The sequence below is a fragment of the Bubalus kerabau genome, chromosome 21 (genome assembly GCF_029407905.1).
Source record: "Bubalus kerabau isolate K-KA32 ecotype Philippines breed swamp buffalo chromosome 21, PCC_UOA_SB_1v2, whole genome shotgun sequence".
NCBI classification, from domain to species: domain Eukaryota; kingdom Metazoa; phylum Chordata; class Mammalia; order Artiodactyla; family Bovidae; genus Bubalus; species Bubalus kerabau.
This window is the reverse complement of record NC_073644.1, coordinates 35926935-35947202: the sequence shown is the minus strand read 5'-3', so window position 1 is coordinate 35947202 and position 20268 is coordinate 35926935. Positions and strand designations below refer to the sequence as shown.

General features: G+C 46.6%; 1 protein-coding gene across 1 annotated transcript in view; it reads left to right on the top strand.

Moving 5' to 3' along the window:
* The window catches only part of LAMA3 (laminin subunit alpha 3), a 260738-nt gene that overhangs the window by 146394 nt on the left and 94076 nt on the right, over positions 1 to 20268 (top strand). Inside the window, exons 32-35 of the mRNA XM_055558991.1 lie at positions 338 to 542; positions 13899 to 14043; positions 14901 to 15041; positions 16556 to 16717. Of these exons, the coding sequence (XP_055414966.1) occupies positions 338 to 542; positions 13899 to 14043; positions 14901 to 15041; positions 16556 to 16717 (653 nt within the window). The remainder of the gene's footprint in view (positions 1 to 337; positions 543 to 13898; positions 14044 to 14900; positions 15042 to 16555; positions 16718 to 20268) is intronic.

The following is a 20268-nucleotide window of genomic DNA, read 5'->3' as shown; positions in this document are numbered from 1 at the left end:
CCCTCTGACGAAGGCCAGACCTCACGTTAGAATGGCACACAGCCTCAGCCTGGGGGTGAGGGGGAGGCCCCTAGAGTGTCTACCTTGAGGTCAGTAGGTCCAGTGATGCCTCACTCAGCGTCCACACACTTGTCCACCCTCAGCATTGGATGTGGTTGGTCTTGGCCCCAGAAAGGAGCCTTTCAGGTCAACCACACTCAGTGTTGTCATAATGAAGGAAAAAACAAGACCTTACTCCCAGATACCCCTTGGAAGCTTCTGGAAACCCTGGAAGTGCAGTTTTGCTGGAGGTCAGGGGCATCTAACCCTTACACCGCGTCTCTTCATCCTTGGCCAGCTTGCAGCTGCGGCCGGCGCCTTTGTGAGGAGACAACAGGGCGGTGCCTGTGTCCTCCCCAGACGATCAGGCCCCAGTGTGACGTGTGTGAGGTGCACTCCTTCAGCTTCCACCCCCTGGCTGGCTGCGAAGGCTGCAATTGTTCCCGGATGGGCACTGATGGGACCACCACCCCGGAGTGCGACAGGGACCACGGGCAGTGCAGGTGAGGCCTGGGGGGCTAGCCTGTCGCGTCCTGTCCTGGGAAGGGAAGATGCCATTGGCCCCCACTCAGGTCCTCGTTTACTTCCCTCGTCAACACTGCTCGATGGTGCTTCCCACCCAGGATGGGCATGGTATGTGGAGTAACTGGTCCCCTGGGGCTCAGGGTAGCCTGGCAGAGCCTGAGTGGGCAGATGGCTGTTGTCTGAGGTCCGAGTGGCCTCACTATCCTTTCCAGCCTTGTTCTGTGTGTTTACGTGCTGCGTGTGTGATAAAGTGATCAGTTCCATCTCCTGGGTCATTGGGTGGTGAGCACCTCTCGGCCTGTACTGAGGTTTGAGCTCTAAACCTTCTCTCTCGTAAGCTGCTAGTTTTGTTAAGGACAGTACATGATGAAGTCTAAAACCCAGATCCTGCCGCCCTGACTCAGACAGGCAAGCTAGAGGCCGTGTGGGGTCTCCACCGGGGGGTGAGTTGTGGGGAGGGTGGCAGGGTGAGCAGTACCTATTGGAGAGCCTGGCCTGTGAGGGGGGCTGCCCCCAGGCCCACCGATCACAGCTGCTGAGAGATGAGAAGGAGAGGGCGGCTCAAACAGATGCTGTGGGGCCAAGAGGCTCTTCCAGCAGATCGGCTCCGCATATGAAACCAGAGGCTGGTGTCGCGTGATCCAAGTGATCAGGCTGATCTCTGCAGGACTGGAGAGTAAGCACTGGGGGTGAAGAAGAGGACCCTGTCTCCTAGAAGAAGAGGCTGGAAAGAATCCCACAGGGATTATGTGGCAAGGAGACCGAAGCAGATCTTTTTCCATCCAGGCGGGTGTGGCATGCACGTGCGCAGGAGACAACATGAAAATAGGTCCATTCTGAGTCCCCTCCTCGTTACCCCCATCCCCACCCTGGGTACCGGATGTCTGGGTCTGTGTCTGTGATCCGGGTGTGACAGCTGGGAGGGGCTGTGGCTGCTGCTGGCAGGCGCCCACACCTCCAACTCCACTGCAGCTGTGTTCATTTCCTGAGGCCGCTCTGACAAATGACCACACACTGGGTGTCTTCAGAGTCAAAAGGCTAAAGTCTGAAATCAAGTTGACGGCACCGTGCCCTTTCTAAAGGCTCCAGCAGAGACCCTGTTCCGTGCCTATCTCTTTCCTTCCCATGTTGTCGACAGTCCTTGAAATTCCTTGACTCTGCCTCTGTCGTCTCGTGGATTCTGCTTGTGCGTCTCTGTCTTCACATTGGGGTCTCCTCTGTGTGTGTCTGTGTCTTTTCTTTTCTTTATTCTTTTAGCCTTTAATTATATATATTTTTTTACCTTTTCTTAGTTGAGGTACGGTTGATGTATAATATATACATTTCAGGTGTGCAACATAGTGATGCACAATTTTTTAGTTAAACATCATTTATAATTATTATAAAATATTGACTATATTTCCAATATTTTATACATTGCTGTAAAAATACCCTTGTAGCTCATTTGCTTTTATATAATAGTTTGTGCCTCTTAATCCCTTACCTCTCTTGGGTCCCTCCCTTCTTCCCTCTCCCCACTGGTAATCACTATTTTGTTCTCTATGTCTGTGAGTCTGTTTCTATTGTTTTATATCCACTAGTTTGTTTTATTTTTTTAGATTCTTACATATAAGTGATATGCACTATTTGTCTTTCTCTGACTTATTTCATTCAGCTTAATGTCTTCTGGGCTTCCCAGGTGGCGCTAATAGTAAAGAATCCGCATGCAATGCAGGAAACCCAGGCTCGATCCTTGGGTGGAGAGGATCCCCTGGAGAAGGAAATGGCAACCCACTCCAGTATTCTTGCCTGGAAAATCCTATGGAACAGAGGAGCCTGGTGGGCTACAGTCCATGGGGTCACAAAGAATCAGACACAACTGAAGCGACTTACCATGTGTGCACAGTGCCTTTCCGGTCCAAGCATATTGTTGCAATTGCAAAATTTCTTTTTTTCTTATGGCCAAGTAGTATTCCATTATATACATATGTATACTTGTGTCTTCTTTCCTTTTAAGGATACCAGTGGTATTGAATTAGGACCTGTCTTACTCCAGTATGACCTCATATTGATTATGTCTGCAAAAATCCTCCTTCCTAGGTCACATTCTAGGTACTGGGGGCTTAGAACTTGGATGTATCTTCTGGGGACAGCATTCCCTTCTCTATAGCAGCAATGTTGACTTTTCCTGAGGAAGGACCCTTGACCACACCTGTGATTGTTGCCCCATTCCTAGTAGTTCCTTAGTTCTCGGGGAAGGAAGCTGAATGAGAACTTGAGTCATGGAAGATTCCAAGACTTTAAAACCACAGGTTGTGAGTCTTCCTTGAGTCAACGTGGTTGTCTGTCCTCAGACTATGAGCTTAAACGGAATGTGACTTGCACAAAGAATTTTGAGGTGAAACCAGAGAGTCCTCTTCACAGTTAATAAGCATACCTTAGGATCTGTTCCCTCCGGTGCATAAGCTATTCTCTGGAAGGATACCAGGGATTTAGCTCATTACTTAAGACTTTGGGTCCTGACTGCACCAGTGGGCCTGTGAAGATGTCTAAGCCATTTCCATTAAGTCCTGATATCTAAGAACAATGGTACTGAGCAGAAGCACAGACTTCTCCCGGGACCTGTGGAGATGCCACAGAGCAGAAAGGTGCACTGCGCCAGGAGTTGCTTGCTGTCTTGTGGCCAGAGAAGATGCATAAATGGGAAGCACAAAGGACCTAAATGTGCCAGCCATGACCAGTCAGTGTAGAAGAAGAGAGACCAGACCAAAGGAAACTGAAGAGTTAGAACTGGCTTCAGCACATTATAAAGAAATTATCTTCCAATTAAAAAAAAAAAAGAACTGCCCTCAGAGAAGGAAATCCAGGGTATTATAAAAAGGGAAACAGATTGAACTAGGAATGATATTCCTTTTAATATATTTGAAAAACAAATCAAAGGAAAGAATCCAACACCTAATTGTTCAGAGGAAAGAATAGTCTGACAAATAAGTGGAAGAAGCAGAGGGGGAGGTGTTAGCATTAAAATCCTTCCCCCACTCAAGGGAGTAAGAATCTGGATAAAAACAGATTGCAATATTTAAAATAGATAAACTAGAAGGATCTACTGTATAGCACATGGAACTCTGCTCAGTGTTATGTGGCAGCTGGATGGGAGGGGAGTTTGGAAGAGAACGGATACATGTATATGGATGGCTGAGTCCCTTTGCTGTTCACCTGAAATTATCACAACATTGTTTGTGAATTGGCTGTACCCCAACACAAAATAAAGGTAAAGAAAGAAAGGGTGAAAGAACAAGGTTCCATTTGAACAGGAGAATGAGCAATGTATAACCTTGGGAAAAACAAAGGAAAAACCAGATGAAAGAGCAAGAGGGCAGATAAACAAGGAGAAGTGGGATGAACAGTCACGGGGACATGGAATCCGGGCAGATCCGGAGCCCAGGACATTGTAGTGGCCACAGTCACAGCTGCATACAGTGTCCCCATATTTAACTGAAAATAAAAACTCACCAAACCACAGAAAGTGCAAACCAGTCCAACAAAGTTCCATTTTTCCATAATGACTTCTTTACTTTTTCTTCTGAAAAGAGGACACCCAAGGGTGGAGATTGGGGCTGGGACTGGAGGTTGGAGAACCATGTACGTGGGTGAGAGTAAGAAAGGACCCAAAGGAGAAGGTGTAGACACATAGGAGGGAAAACGGGTGTGGGGGTCCCTGTGATTAATCATAGGCGGCAAAGGAGCCACAGAGATGGAGAGGCAGTTTTCAGGCAGGAGGAGAAGGCGAAGAATTCACTGTGTTAGAACCAGTGGGAGAGTTTTAAAAGGGATTAGCGGCTCAACAGAAGAAATTGCTATGAACAGAACCTCACACACAGTTTCTCAAAGCTGCTGCCACAGAAAAAGGAAACCAAGGACGCAATGAAAACTATAAATATCAGGGCTTCCCTGGCGGTCCAGTGGTTAAGATTCCGCACTTCCACTGCAGGCGGTGAGGTCTCAATCCCTGGTCTGATGCACTAAGATCCCACGTGTCCTGTGGCTCAGCCAAAAAAAGAAAAACGCTTAAGGCATCATCTATGAGAGAGAGATTTACTGTAGGATTTTAGAGACAAATTCTAAGGAGTGTTTAACAAACCTTCACTAGCCAATGGCAGTTGAGTAGACTAGAAAATGCCTAACTTGGAACTGAGGTAGGCTGTATAGTAGTTTTGCCCATGCCCAAGGGAACATCAGCAGGAATGGAATCTCATTGACCTGCATTGCACCCAAAGTAAAAGGCAAAATTGTTTATCTTGACGTTACCTAAAAGACTGTAATCACCTAATGGGATGACATATCTATCCATGATCAAAGTGGATTTGTCATGAAAGGGCCCTTGGCAGATAATATAAGGAAAACTTCAGTTTATTACATGACTGTAAATTGCACAAATTACCCATGATAATTCCAGTGTTGATGCCGAAAAAGCTTTTGACGGCCTAAAGGATTATTTCTTTAGAAAATATTAGAGGAAAGAATGTTCCCACCGCCTCTGAAAAATTTCCTAGTGAAAAGGAAGAATGTGTTTAGAGGAACCTAAGATTCAAGTAAAAGAAATAATCAAAGATAGCCGGAAGTGAAAGAAAGTGTGAAGGTGGTAGTTGCTCAGTTGTGTCTGACTCTGCGACCCCATGGACTGTAGCCACCAGGCTCCTCTGTCCATGGAATTCTCCAGGCAATAAAACTGGAGTGGGTTATGAAATTATGTAAGTTATGGAAGTATGATAACATATTTATAGGAAACTTGGAAAATACAGAACAAGATTACATACAATTCCACTATATATTACAATTATTTTTTAGTAGATAAATTAAGATTTTTAGTTGGAGTTTCAATATTGAACCCTCAAAAATTAGTAGAATGACTATACAGAGAAGTGAAAGGATATAGTAGACCTGAAAGCACTGTGAACCTATTCAACATAATTAAGATTTATACAAAATCACAGGATAGTAGGAAACAAATTTTATTCAAATTCCCATAGACTGTAAACTGGGAGACACTGGAATATATCCAGGGACATAAAACAAGGTGCAAAAATTTCATGATATAAAGGTATTGACCGACTTCCCTTGTGGCTCAGACAGTAAAGAATCTGCCTGTAATGTGGGATACTCGGGTTCGATCCCTGGGTTGGGAAGAAGCCCTGGAGAAAGGAATAGCAACTCACTCCAGTATTCTTGTCTGGAGAATTCCACAGACAGAGGAGCCTGGTGGGCTACAGTCCTGAAGTCGCAAAGAATCGGACATGACTGAGCAACTAACACTTTCATTTTTCACTTTCAAAGGTACTGAAATCATACAGAGTCTGTTGTCTATCACTGTCCCACCTAAATTTAAAACTCTAGATTATATTTCTTTCTCAACCTCTGATTACTTCCCTGGTGGCTCAGACGGTAAAGCGTCTGTCTACAATGCAGGACACCTGGCTTCCATCCCTGGGTCGGGAAGATCTGCTGGAGAAGATAATGGCAATCCACTCCAGTACTATTGCCTGGAAAATCCCGTGGACAGAGGAGCCTGGTAGGCTACAGTCCATGGGGTCACAAAGAGTCAGACACGACTAAGCGGCTTCACTTCACTTCACTTCATTGTATAAAAGATAAAAAGTCCATTGTTTGGGACAGCTCTCTGGATTGTGGTCTTAAAGGTTGATCAAAATTTCATTTTTTATAGCAACACAGTAATTTGCTTCCACTTTTAATAATGGATGGTTATGCCATCAGATTCTGTGAACGAACAAAAGGTCAGAATGTCCTCAGAAGGTTTTTATCGATCAGTGACAGATACACGGACACTGGGAATCACTGCTTTAAAAAAATACCGTGATGTTGACCACCTTCAAGACATTTTAAGATTGATTATAGGAGATGGCAGTTCACCTGGACATCCAGTGAAATCCACAAGTGCAAACAGCTTGTGAGAAGAGCAGCAGCTAAAGGAAAGCCGTTTGCGGGGGGGACTTCAGCCAGTGTCACCGATTTACTCAGTATTTGTGTTAGATGGAGAAACAAAATGCCAGAGAAGGTCATAGACTTGGCATCCTGGGAACAAAAATGCTTCCAGCTTGGCAGAAATCCACAAGCCCCAACAACTTGGAGAAGCAATTCCTCTGCTGCACCTCGTCAAGGAATAGGAATGGTAAATTCCAGACGGCCTGCAGGTAAGCTCTGGGACACAGTGGTGAGCAGGGCAGATGAGGCTCCTGCCACAGGATGGAAGAGCTCAGCATTCTCACCTGTGTTCCCTTTTCCTAGAAGCTCCCACCTCTTAAAGTTCTTGGGACGATTAAATAATCCTGTGCAAAGCCCTTCGAACAGTACCTGACACGCACTAGCGCGGGTATTAGCTGTTGCTCTTATTTGCCAAGCACTTGGCTGCCTGCCTTCCACCCTTTACACTTTGTCCCCCTGAAGCCCTGCCCATTCTTCTGGCTTCAACCACCTCCATGCTGGATGATTCCCAGACCCAGAGCTCCAGTCCTGGTCCCTGAAGGACAGCTTATCCCACCTTCATGGAAAATCATTTCTACGTCTGTTCCCTTACTAGCTTTTCTTGTGGGTCTTAGAGGACAAGTCCCCTGACCTCTTTAAGCTCCTATCCCCTTACACATATAATGAAGTGTTAGATTAGATGATCTTTAGGGGCCCTTCAAGTCCTTGGTCCTACCGCTGATTCTATATCTGAAACACATGCCGTTATCTTGCTCTTCAGGCTATTCCTCTCTTTGAACTTTATTTTTTTTTTTTCTCTTTGAACTTTAAAAAAAAATTCTTTTTTTACTTATACGTGGCAGCCTTCTCCCTGTCTCCAAAGCCTGAGATCTCTGTATCACCTTAGAATCAAGCCCTTCTCCCTACAGCCCATCGGGTGTCAACTTCTGAAACAGTATGTATTATCTCCCTTCCTTTCATGGCCCCTGCAGGTCCTGCACCTGGAGAAGTCCTTTTACAATTGATCATCTCTGAATTGACCTTCCTTTTCCTGGCGTACTTTCTCTCTCCCGCCCTCTCTCTCTCTCCTTCCTTTCTTTCTTCCTCCCTCCTTCCCTCCCTCCCTCTCTCTCTTCTTTCTTTCTTTTTCTCCTTAATTGAAGGGGAAATGCTAGTATGCAATCACCTCTCTCGGTCTTGCTTGGTCAGTCGTGTCTGACTCTTTGAGACCCTATCGATCATAGCCCACCAGGCTCCTCTGTCCTTGGGATTCTCCAGACAAGAATACTGGAGTGGGTTGCTGTTTCCTCCTCCAGGGATCTTCCCAACCCAGGGATCGAATGCACACTCCTTGTGTCTCCTGCCTTGATAGCCAAATTCTTTACCACTGAGCCACCAGGAAGCCCATACATCATTGTACTTGGATTTAAAAATCTATTTGCTCCATAATTTTGTTTTTAATGCATAGAGAATATTGATAAATGCATGTTTGTGATTTCATCTTCTTGGTATGTGGGGGTTTTTGAAAATAGGATAAGACATTTCCTTCAGTCCCTGTGATTTTTTTTTTTGAGTCTTAAATTCTATTTTATCACTGTGTTTTATGGCTGAAACTATTTAATATATCTTCTTGGTATGTGGGGGGTTTTGAAAATAGGATAAGACATTTCCTTCAGTCCCTGTGATTTTTTTTTTGAGTCTTAAATTCTATTTTATCACTGTGTTTTATGGCTGAAACTATTTAATATATCTAGCACCTACTCCAGTTTGGGTGCTGTTTCTCGTACAGAAGGCACCCATGCCTACTAACAAGAGGTCATGGTCTGGCAGGGCAGCCTCCACTCACCCGTTATGACAGTGCATCATAATGAATGCCGTATTGTGTGCAGGCTACTGGAGGGGGAAGTCACTCTGCCCGGTACCATGTCTGTCACATCACTCTCTGCACAAGCAACTTCCTTAATTCCCCATTGTCTGAGAGGATAAAGACCAGCTTTCCGTGATCTGGCAGCCATTTACCCTAACTTAAGCCTTTTTTTTTTAATCAGCTTTTCTGGTCTTTCTCGCTTTCTCTAAACGCTTTTTGCCAGCCTTCAGTTCTTCAGTTATGGGTTCTCCTTTCCCCTCTTCTGTTGCTGCTGCTGCTGCTAAGTCGCTTCAGTCGTGTCCGACTCTGTGCGACCCCATAGACAGCAGCCCACCAGGCTCCCCCGTCCCTGGGGGTCTCCAGGCGAGAACACCGGAGTGGGTTGCCATTTCCTTCTCCAATGCATGAAAGTGAAAAGTGAAAGGGAAGTCGCTTAGTCGTGCCTCTTCTGTTACCCCCTCCCAATTATCCACATCCTTCAAGAGTTCTGTGTTAAAAGGTACAAATGCAAAAAAGGCGTGAAGCCTCTGCAAGCCCACAGGGATACCCCCGTCATCTCGCTGCTGTCCCGTCTCTCACATGATCACCTAACTTTCTGCGTCTCTGTGTCCCGTGTCCTCAGTGAAAATGCACCAAGGTCAAGACTAACTTACTGTACTTTGTCCTCTCCCTCTCATGTCCCCTAATTCGAGGATATGTCTATAGAAGACACTCCGTAATTATAGGGTGAATAAATGAGCGGATATAAGGTAGGCTTTGGATTCCAGGTTAAAACTGGACTTGATGGGGGTTCAATATGACGGGACCCATGGTGTTTAATGAGCAAAGGATAGAGTTCACCCTCATGCCTGACTTTCTGGCGACCTGCGAGACACGCGAGCACCCACACATGTGCAGTCGTCTTTGCATAATGTTTGGCCCTGAGCCCGTTGCCGTGGAGATGACTTCACTTGACCGGCATCCTCAGTGCACGTCCTGGCAGCGGCAACTGGAGCCTTCCTGCTGTTGCGGTGAGGGCAACTCCTTGGAAAGCACAGTGTCTCCCTGGAGGAATGTGCGAGGTCAGGCTGACTTCAGGTTGTTTTCTAAAGATGTTCAGCCAGACTTTGGGGGAGGAAGTTTCCTTTTTATTCCCCATTGTCATGGCACCACTCCAAACTCCTTTGTTTGCTTGTCTTTGCACAGGATCCATGTGCTCGGAGCTCTCAGCACTGCGTTGCTCAGACATCATGTTCTCCACATTTTGGTGAACGCTTGCCCATCAGGTGCACCTGGGATCCTTGGGGTTCAGCTCCCAGGCCACTGCTCTCATCACCATGCTCAACTTTTTGCTTTTTTCCATCCACTCATATGTGCTTCGTTGCTACCTGCATGCTAAGTGAGGCTCAGCGCTTTATCCCGTGTTACCAACGAGGTCACACCCTCTCTGCCCAGCTCTCCCACCACGTCATCCCACGGTTGCCCTGAAATAAACAGGCACACATTTCTCCTTGTCTATACAAGCAGCTTGCACAGCTGTCCTCCCTGAAAAATACCCCTCCACCTTTCTTTTCCAGTGAAGTGGAAATATTAAGAAATAGGCTCCCATCTGCCTGTCCTCACCCTAAAAGCCTATGTTCAAGTCAGCGCTCAGGGTCACTTGTCTGCTGTGGTGCTCAGGGTGGGAGGGGCTCATGGGCACCAGCATTCTGGATCGCACCCGTGGGCCAGCGGCCCTGTGTGTTTGCAGGACGGCCAGCTGCCCAGTGGCTCTGTGACAAGAACAGTGTTGGTGCAGAGTCCTTTCCCCACTGCCAGGTGGGAGGAGCAGAGAGCACCCTGCTCAGTGAGGCCATCCCCAGAGGCCCTCCTCTGATCAGGTCTCCTCTTCCTGATGCTTTCTGTGGAGGGGGTTATCTGTATTGTTCCTTCCCATCTCTCACTCCTGGCCCCCTCCCAGAGTTCTTATGCTCCAGAAATAGGGAACATCGTCTGGGGACAGGCAGTTGTCGGCAGGACTGTGATTGCATTTAGTCTGGGATTCACAAGGAGAGAGTAGGTGTTATTCACCTGGGCCTAGGAACAAAATTATGTGTGCTAGAATGTGTGTGTGTGTGTGTGTGTTTGTGTGTGTGAGAGAGAGATGATGTAATCTGCAAGTGGGTATAAGTGTTGAGTTGGCCAGAACATTCATTTGGGTGTTGTTTCTTTTTTTAAAAAAAATAGCATGTTACAGACAAATCTGAACGATACTTCTCTGAGAAGATGGTTCATGGTTTCTGTAGCTCCCCAGACACCCCTTATCCCTCTCAGAGTTTGCAGCCCCCTGTACCAGAGCAGTCACTCCAAGCAGATCACTTCCACCTTCCACCTGTTTTACTAGAGGAGTGATTTGGGGAATATTTTCTTCCTCTGCAGAAGAAACAATCTCTGTAGGTATCAGGGAGGGAGGGAGATGAGGAGATGGGGCTGAAATGACACTTGCCCTGCCAGCAGGTCTTGCGGGTGAAACTGATTTTATCTTCATAGGTGTGTGGGTGGGATAAAGAGACCCCCATCTGCTCCCCTTTGCCGATGCCGCAACAAGAGTACTTGTCTAAGGCAAACTTACTGGAATATAAAGTTGTATTTATCTTTTTTTGGGGTGGTTTCTGGGGTGGTCCTTTGGGCTTCCCTGGTGGCTCAGATGGTAAGGAATCGGCCTGCAATGTAGGAGACCCATGTTCGATTCTTGGATTGGGAAGATCGTCTGGAGAAGGAAATGGCTATCCACTCCAGTATTCTTGCCTAGAGAACTCCAGGGACAAAGGAGCTTGGCGGGCTACAGTCCATGGGGTCGCAAAGAGTCGGACACAACTGAACGAGTAACACTTTCACTTTCTGGGGTGAGATTTTTTTTTTTTTAACTGAAGTATAATTGATGACAATATTATATAAGCTACAGGTATACAATATAGTGATTCACAATTTTAAAAGGTATACTCTATTTATAGTTATTATAAAACGTTAGTTACATTCCCTGTGTTGTACAATAAATATATTCTTGAGATTTATTTTATACCTCATAGTTTATACCTCTTACTCCTCTCCCCCTGTGTTGCCCCGAACTTCCCTCTTCCCACTGATAAGCACTAGTTTGTTCTCTATACCTGTGAGTCTGCTTCTTTTTTGTTATATTCACCGTTCATTGTGTTTTTTAGATTCCACATATAAGTAAGATCATGCAGTATGTCTTTCTCTGTCTGACTTATTTCACTCAGTATAATTACCCTTCAAGTCGCTCCATGTTGCTGTAGATGACAGGATTTCATTCTTTTTTATGGCTGAGTAGCAGTCCATTGTATATAGATACCACATCTTCTTTATCCTGGTATGAGATATTTTAATAAATATTAAGAGATAGGTAAAAGCTTACATTTGGTAGCAAGTTAATGACAAAATATTTCATATCAGGTTGTCCTCCTAATCATCTTGTGGAAAGCAGATTTCCTAATAGTTTCTTTAGACCCACAAGAAAGGCTCAGTGTGTGGATCCAGCAGGCGGCGGCTGTGGAGCTCAGTGACCGAGCTGCTGCTTCCATCCTCCCACCGCAGAGCTGGGTTGCTCAGTCCTGAGAAGTTGCTAGTGCTTTCTCGCCAGTCTTGTGCTCAGAGCTGCCCGCAGCCACCTGGGCGCCCAGCCCCACACAGGCCATTGCCGCCTTCCCCACCTGCTCCAGTGTCACCCGTCACTCAGCCGGACAACAGGGAGCCCTCCTTGCTGTCTCCCTCTTCTGTCCCCCCACCCAGACCATGATGAGTCCCAGCACCCTCACCTTGAAATAGCTTGGGACCCATCGCCCCCTCTCCGTCCCGAATACCTCTGCCCTCGCTCTGCCCCCGTCTCCCCACCGCAGAGCTGCCCTCAGCTCAGTCCTTGACACACACAGCCACCTGTCCTTCTTCCTCCCTGAAAGCTTTTCAAGATGACAACCCCCGTTTGAGAACTGGCCAGCTGCCGGCACTGCCTGGCGTCTCCACCACCGCCTCCCCTCTCTCTCACGGAGGGAGAACGAAGCCTTGAGAAGCTGGGTAACTTGCTGAGACGCTGTCTCTAAGTCATGTGAGAGCTGATCAGAACGCCGGCCAGTCTGCCCTCAGTGTGCAGGGCTCAGCCCCGCCCCAGGGCTCCGGCACAGTGTCGCAGCGGCCAGCCCCTCCGTCCCGGTGAGCTGACCCCCTCCCGCCTCCCCAGGCTCTCCATCATGCACGGTGACTGGGGTCAGGCTTGGGAGTAGGGTCTGGGGTGAGGGAAGGACAGAGGCCCTGGGCCTGTGAGCTCCCAAGTGTTAGGTGGGAATGTGAACACTATACACATGGGGTCTACACAGGGGTCAGAAGCCAACAGACTCAGTCTCCTGGAGGGAGGAGACTCCCGCCTCTCCAGGCTCATGGCTTAGCATCCTCGCTTGCACCCCTGCTCCAGGAGCTCCCCACTGTGTTCCCTGCACACACCAGGCCATGCCCCCCATTCTTGCTCTCTGGAATGCCTGCCCCACCTTCTACCCCAGGACGCTTGTCCTTTTAAACTCAGCTCAGGCATCACCTTCCCCCGGGGAGGCTGGGTCTGTGCGGGCCTCTGACCTCTATGTAGACCGCATGTGTATATTCACATTCCCACCTAACATTCACCCTGGGAGCTCTCAGGCCCAGGAAGTCTGTCCTTCCTTCACCCCCCGAGCCTAGTACCAAGCCTGGCCCAAGTCATCATCCATAATGCTCACTGCTTTTTGTTTTCAGTTAAGGTATAACTGGTATGCAACCTTATATTAATTAGTTTCAAATGTAAACATAGTGATTCGATATTTGTGTCTATTGTGAAACGGTCACCACAGTAAATCTAGTTATCACCCATGATCGTAAATACTTATAATTTTTTTTCTTGTGATTAGAATTTTTAAGATTTACTGTTAGCAACTTGCAGAAGTGCAATATGGCATCATTAACTATAGTTGCTGTGCTGTACATGACATCCCAGGACTTGGTTATTTCATAACTGAAAGTGTGTATCTTTTGACCCATTTTTCATTAGGATGATGGTCACTTTGAGCTGCTTTGTGTGAGTGCCTTGTATCTGCCTTTCCCCATTCTGCTTGGACACTGGCACCTGTGGGCAGGCTCTTTGTCTACTTAACTGGCTTTTAAAAATATATATATTTATTTATTTATTTGCATTGGGTCTCAGTTGCAGCACACAGTATCTTCATTGCATCATGCAGGATCTTTCCTTATAGTGCACAGACTCCCTAGTTGTGGCTCAGTAGTTGTGGTGAGCAGGCTTAGTTGCTTCGTGGCATGTGGGATCTTAGTTCCCCGACTGGGGATCAAACCCGTGTCCCCTTCATTGGAAGGTGAAGTTTTAACCACTAGACCGCCAGGAAAGTCCCTGAACTGGCTTCTGATAAGCAACTTCTCTGCAGCAGTGCAGGTTGGCTTTAGAACTGTGTGTACAAAGGTGATGAAGACTTTTGCTTCCTTTCCTTGAGCACAGATGCAAGCCCAGGATCACGGGGCGGCAGTGTGACCGGTGTGCTCCTGGCTTCTACCGCTTTCCTGAGTGCCTCCCCTGCCACTGCAGCAGAGATGGGACCGAGCCAGGAGTCTGTGACCCAGGCACTGGGGCGTGTCTCTGCAAGGTAATACAGAATGTGCAATGCTGGGGATATGGGCTACCGGCCAGAGTGGAGGGTCTTCATGCTGAGTCATTGTATAAAAATCTGTGGTAAATGAGACTGACCCATGATCAATGATGCTGGGAAAGATTGAAGGCAGGAGAAGAAGGGGATGACAGAGGATGAGATGGTTAGATGGCATCACCGACTCAATGGAAATGAATTTGAGCAGGCTTCGGCAGTTGGTGATGGACAGGGAAGCCTGGCATGCTGCAGTCCATGGGGTCACAAGGAGTCGGACACGACTAAGTGACTGAACTGAACTCATTGGGTACAAACAGTTAGAAGCCACCCCAGCCTCACTGCTCTTGTCCTTTGGAGGGTCTACAGACCTCCTTAAGAATCTGATGACACAAATGGTCTCCAGAAAAATCGGCACAAACTTTTGTCTATAATTTCAAAACGTTCATGGGTTTCCCTGAAGCCTATTCCTGTCCTGTGGACCCCAGTTCATCATCTCTGCTCCAGGGTGTTCTGCCAATGACGGATGGGCTCCCTAATCCCAGCAGATGCTCTAAAGTGTTTGTAAGTGGGATGAACCAGTCTCCCCCACATTGTGAACTTTTTGGTGCTGTTTTTCTACCTTCAAGATGCTAAAGGGTATCTGATGAAATTTAGGAAATCCTCTCTTCCATTTGTATGCAGTATAAAATTTAAATAGTTAATGTGGTAGAACAGTTGAACAGCCATTTAACTTTGGATGTTTTATTAGCATCCACGTCCCGTTGTCTTATGTTGGTACTTAATTTGTGCATGTAGCTTTCTTCAGTCAGAGACCCTTCAGAAGGAATGATCTCTTCTCTCGTGGTTTTCTTTGATAGGAAAACGTGCAAGGCACAGAATGCAACATGTGTCGGGAAGGGTCATTCTACCTGGACCCAGCGAATCCCAAGGGTTGTACCAGCTGCTTTTGTTTTGGAGTCAGTCATCACTGTCACAGCACACATAAGAGGAGGGCTAAGGTACGCAGGGCATCAGAGGCCTTCTGTTTTTCTTTAGCACTTCTAAACGAGGAAGTGAGGGGTTCCCAGGTGGCACAGTGGTAAAGAATCTGCCTGCAGAACAGGAGACGTGAGTTCAGCTCCTGGGTTGGGGAGATCCCCTGGAGTAGGAAGTGGCAACCCACTCCAGTATTCTTGCCTGGAGAGTTCCATGGACAGAGGAGCCCGGTGGGCTGCAGTCTGTGGGATCGCAAAGAGTCGGACATAACTGAGCATGAGCACGCATAAAAGAAAAAAATGAGAAAGTAATGCACTGGCATGAGACATGAAGAGTCATGGAGGTTTCTGCATCCTGCTGGGTTAGAGTGTTAAGCCCTATGCTCACTGTCCTTAGCCTGCAGTGTTCTGTCCCCAGATGTCCTCACGTCCCTCAGCTCACGTCACTCATCAGATCCCTGCTCATGTGTCCCAGTGCTCAGAGAAGCCTCCCCTTGCCACTCGCTGACTCTGTGACCTCGCCTTTCTCTGTGGACTTCATAGCGTGCATCACAGTTCTAACACTTATTATCTCTCTTCTTTCACCACTTGCGTGTAACCTCCTTGATAGAATCCCAGTGCCATGAGCAGGATCTGAAATGTAGTAGTTGCTCAATAAACACTGAGTTGTTCTCCCTTACTTCTTATCTGCTTATCTTCCTGTTTTACTTTCCTTCTCACTTGTTTTACCACATCTTGTCTTTGGCCACTTTTAAAATCAACTCCAGAAAGCTAAAATTTGTGTTGCCTCCATGATCCCATGCTTGCTTGCTTGTGTGAGTCATGTATTTTTTGTTATTGTTGTTTAGTCACTAAGTTGTGTCCGACTGTTTTGTGACCCTATGGAGCGAGTCATGCATTATGTCCAACAAATATTCAAAGAAAGATTTTTGTATCTGTTTTACTGCCTGCCTCCTGAAAGGAGCACAAGCTTGTAGTGGGGGGAGAAAGTTATTTTGTAAATCCACCCTGAAGGCTCCTCTTCTTATCCCCAGGGGACCCCCGAAGCATTATTCCACATCTATGCTTTGTCAGCTCCTTCTTTTTCTTCCCCTCATAATTTAACTCCTCGCTTCCTTTGTGATCAGGGGAGTATTTAATTCTGATGCTCCATTTAGAGAAAAACAACGACAGCAGGCCACTGTACTTCACATCATATTTTTTCTGCAAGGAGCTCACCATTAAAATGCGCCCACAATCCTAGTTATGATCCACAGCCTTATTTGCATATTATTCAAACAGTTATTGGACACCTACTAAATGTCAGGATGTGCACAGGGCCAAAGGATAAATCCCACGTACATATGGCCGCTATCCTTTGAGAACTCCTAGTCTCGATGGGTCAGTTGGGGGCTGAGCGGGAATCAGAGATGAGGAGACACCCGAGGGAGGCCTTTGCAGCAAGGTGGCTGCCCCACGGCTCTTTCTGCTCTTCAAGATTCAGCCATCGCCAGAGGAGCCACGGGCACATGGTTCCATCCCTTGCCTCTGTGTTTCAGCTTGTGGACATGATGGGCTGGCGCCTGCAGACAGCGGATGGAGTGGACATCCCCGTCTCCTTCAACCCCGGCAGCAGCAGTGTGGTGGCCGACCTCCAGGAACTGCCCGCCACTGTCCACAGTGCGTCCTGGGTCGCCCCGCTTTCCTACCTGGGGGACAAGGTAACCACATCCTGCTGTTCTCCTGTGCCCTTGCTGGACTTCCTCCATCACTACCTGGGCACCATTAACCAGATGTCAGGAAGGAACGTTCAGATTACTAAAATTGGAGACCTTAGGTTAATCACGGGCTTCCCACATGGCTCAGTGGTAAAGAATCCTCCTTCCAATACAGGAGACTCAGGAGACTTGGGTTCTATCCCTGGGTCAGGAAGATCTCCTGGAGGAGGAAATGGCAACCCCCTCCATTATTCTTGCATGGAGAACCTCATGGGCAGAGGAGCCTGGCGGGCTACAGTCCATAGGATCTCAAAGGGTCGGACACAACTGAGTGACCGAGCTCTCATGGGTTAATCGCAAATGCAGATGATGGAGGGACTGAAGGTGTCCGTATCTCAGGGGCCCCACAGACATTGCTCACCAGCAAAGGAATAATGCACCAGGTTGTTCTTGGTTTTCGCATAATGCCAAAGAATTTTCCTCCATGGAAATAACCCATTTAAATGATACCTGCTGCAAATGGCACATGTATGCTTTTAAATGCCAGTGCTGAGAATTCTTTGTTTTAAAGCAGAAGAAAGGCCCCTTGTCAGGAACACAAAAGCTGCAAAGTGACTCATGAGCTTATTAAAAGAAGCCCAGGAACCAGTGACAGCACAGCTTTCATTAATAGAGTCACGTGTGGTTAGGAATAAATTCTTTCTTTTAAAAAAAAAAATTTATTGGGGTACAGTTGATTTACAATGTTGTGTTAGTTTCTGCTGTCCAGCAAAGTAAATCTGCTATCCACTCTTTTTTGGATTCTTTCACATATAGGTCATTACAGAGTATCGAGTAGAGTTCCCTGTGCTATACAGTAGGTCCTTATTGTTACATATTTTATATGCTGTAGTGTGTATATGTCACAGATGTAGAACACAAGCTTATGGTTACCAAAGGGGACAGGGTGCGGGGGAGAGGAATAAATTGGAAAATTGTGAGTGACGTGGTTAGATGCTCCTCAGGAAGCTTATAAACAAGTTGCTTTTCCTTTGTTGCATAAATTAGCATTCCAGGATCAGGCCACCTACACTCATTTATAAGGACAGAAGTATGAGCCTCCCATAGAAACATCCTCTGGGGACACACGCTCCTGGGGGCCCAGAGTAGAGCTTTGGAGAAGAGGGAGATTTCACAGAGCCCCGGCCAGATGATGCCATGCTCTCACATCTAGAATGACTAGATACTCGGGTCTTCTCAGCCTGAGCCCTCTGACGCTGTCTTTGGGTTGAAGGGCTGTGGGTGCTGACCTGAGTGTGGGGAACATTGCTCGTCTCACATAATCCCACGTCTCCCTCTCGTGACATGCCTCTTCAAGTCCACAGGGCGAGCCCTGTACTTACTGGTCATCTCGTCCTGGGTAACAGACGACCCACAGACTTTGCAGCTTAAAGCAGCAGACCATTATTACCTTGGCCAGTTTCGGTGGATCAAGGTGGCTCAGGGTCTCTCATGAGGTTGTGGTCAAGACGTCAGCCTGAGCTGCAGTCATTTGGGCCTGGAGGACCCATGTCCGCACTCGCTGGTGTGGCTGTCAGCCGGCCTCTGTCCTTGGCTGGCTGTTGGTTGGTGGCTTAGGTTCCTGTTCATGTGAGGCCCTCCATAGATGTGTGAGGGTCCTCATGATACTGCAGTTGGCTTCCACCAAAGCAAATGAGAGAAAAAACAATATTTTTGTAACCTAATTTCAGAAATGACACACTCTAGTTTCTGCTATATTCTATTCTCTAGAACACAGTCACTAAGCCCAGCCTATACTCTGGGAGGAGAATTAAGCTCCACCTCTAGAAGACAGGAGTATGAAAGAATATGTAGACCTGTTTTTAAAACCTTAAATTCCTTTAAAAGCTGTAAAAATAAACTTACCATATGAGCTTGCAGTCTCATTCCTGGGCATGTTTTTCCAGAGAAAAACATGGTCCAAAAAGATACACACACCCCAATATTCATTAATTACTGTTTACAATAGCCAAGACAGTGGAAGCAACCTCAATGTCCATTGACAGGTGAATGGATAAAGAAGATGCAGTGCCTGTATACAATGGAATATCACTCAGCCATTCAAAAGAATTAAATAATGCCACAGATGGACCTTGAAATTGTTGTATGGAGTGAAGTAAGTCAGACAGAGACCGACAAATATCATATAATATTGCTTATATGCAGAATCTAAAAAGATGATACAAATGGACTTAGAAAACAGAAACAGACTCAGGCTTAGAGAATGAACTCAGGGTTTCGAGTAGAGGGAAGGGGCTGGGGAGAGGGACAGATCAGGAGTTTTCAATTGATGTATTCAACCTTCTGCATTTAAAATATCAATAGATAACCAACAAGGACCTCCTGTATAGCATAGGGAACTCTCCTCAATATTATGTAGCAACCTAAATGGGAAGAGAATTTGAAAAGAATAGATGCATGTATATGTATAACTTAATCACTTTGCTGTACAGCTGAAACTAACACAACGTTTTGATCACCTATACTTCAATATAAAATAAAAAGCAAAAAACAAATGATATCAGCCCATCAAAAAAGCAATCCTTACTCTCAAAAGAGAATTCGAGATGTTATCTTGAGTACTTCCAGGCTCTTTGGTCGTAACTAGGTGAAGCTGCGTAGGCTGTAGGCTCTAGGGAAGAACTTCAGTGGACTCCGAGTCTAAGGGCTGCCCCACCTCCCTCCCCCAGTTTATTTGCATCTCAGTAAGGGTACTTTGTCTACCTGCCCTGAGGTGACATTGCCTCTGATTTTCATCCCTCAGTCACTCATTCCTTCTTGATCAGTTTTTACTTTAAGGGGGAGAGATGTCAGGACCAGATGTAAAGTCTGTCCAGAAAGATGCTGTCCAGAAAACCCTGATCATTCACTTCCTCATCTCTGTTACCATCATGCTGCTAATGCAGCACTGAGAGGTGGTCCATATACCTGGTGGTACCGTCGGACATGGGCTTCCCCAGTGGGTCAGCGGTAACGAATCTGCCCGCAGTACAGGAGCTGCCTGAGACATGGGTTCAGTCTCTGGGTTGGAAGATCCCCTGGCAGAGGATATGGCAACCCACTCCAGTGTTCTTGCCTGGAGGATTCCATGGACAGAGGAACCTGGTGGGCCACAGTCCACAGGGTCGCAAAGACTCGGACTTGGGTGAAGTGACATAGCACACACACACAGTTGGACATGGCTCATGCGCCCAAGAGAATGCAGAATCACTTAGGAAACAGTCACCATCTGTGCTCAGGGGAAGTTTTTTTTAGTTTATTTTTGGAAGTTCATCTTGTAGCTGATAGATATTAACCAGTTCTCTCAGCTAAATAGAAAAGCGGTGGCCTAGATTTCCTAGAATAGCTGTGGTTTAGTAGCCATCTAGAATAAAAGGATCTTATTTGTTTCTGTGTGACTATTATTTTTCTTTTTAAGGGAAGTATCCTCTTGCTTGTAAAACCCAATCATCTTCACATTAAACATTTTAATCAATATAAAATGGTATAAAGTAGAGAGTTAAAATACCATCTTC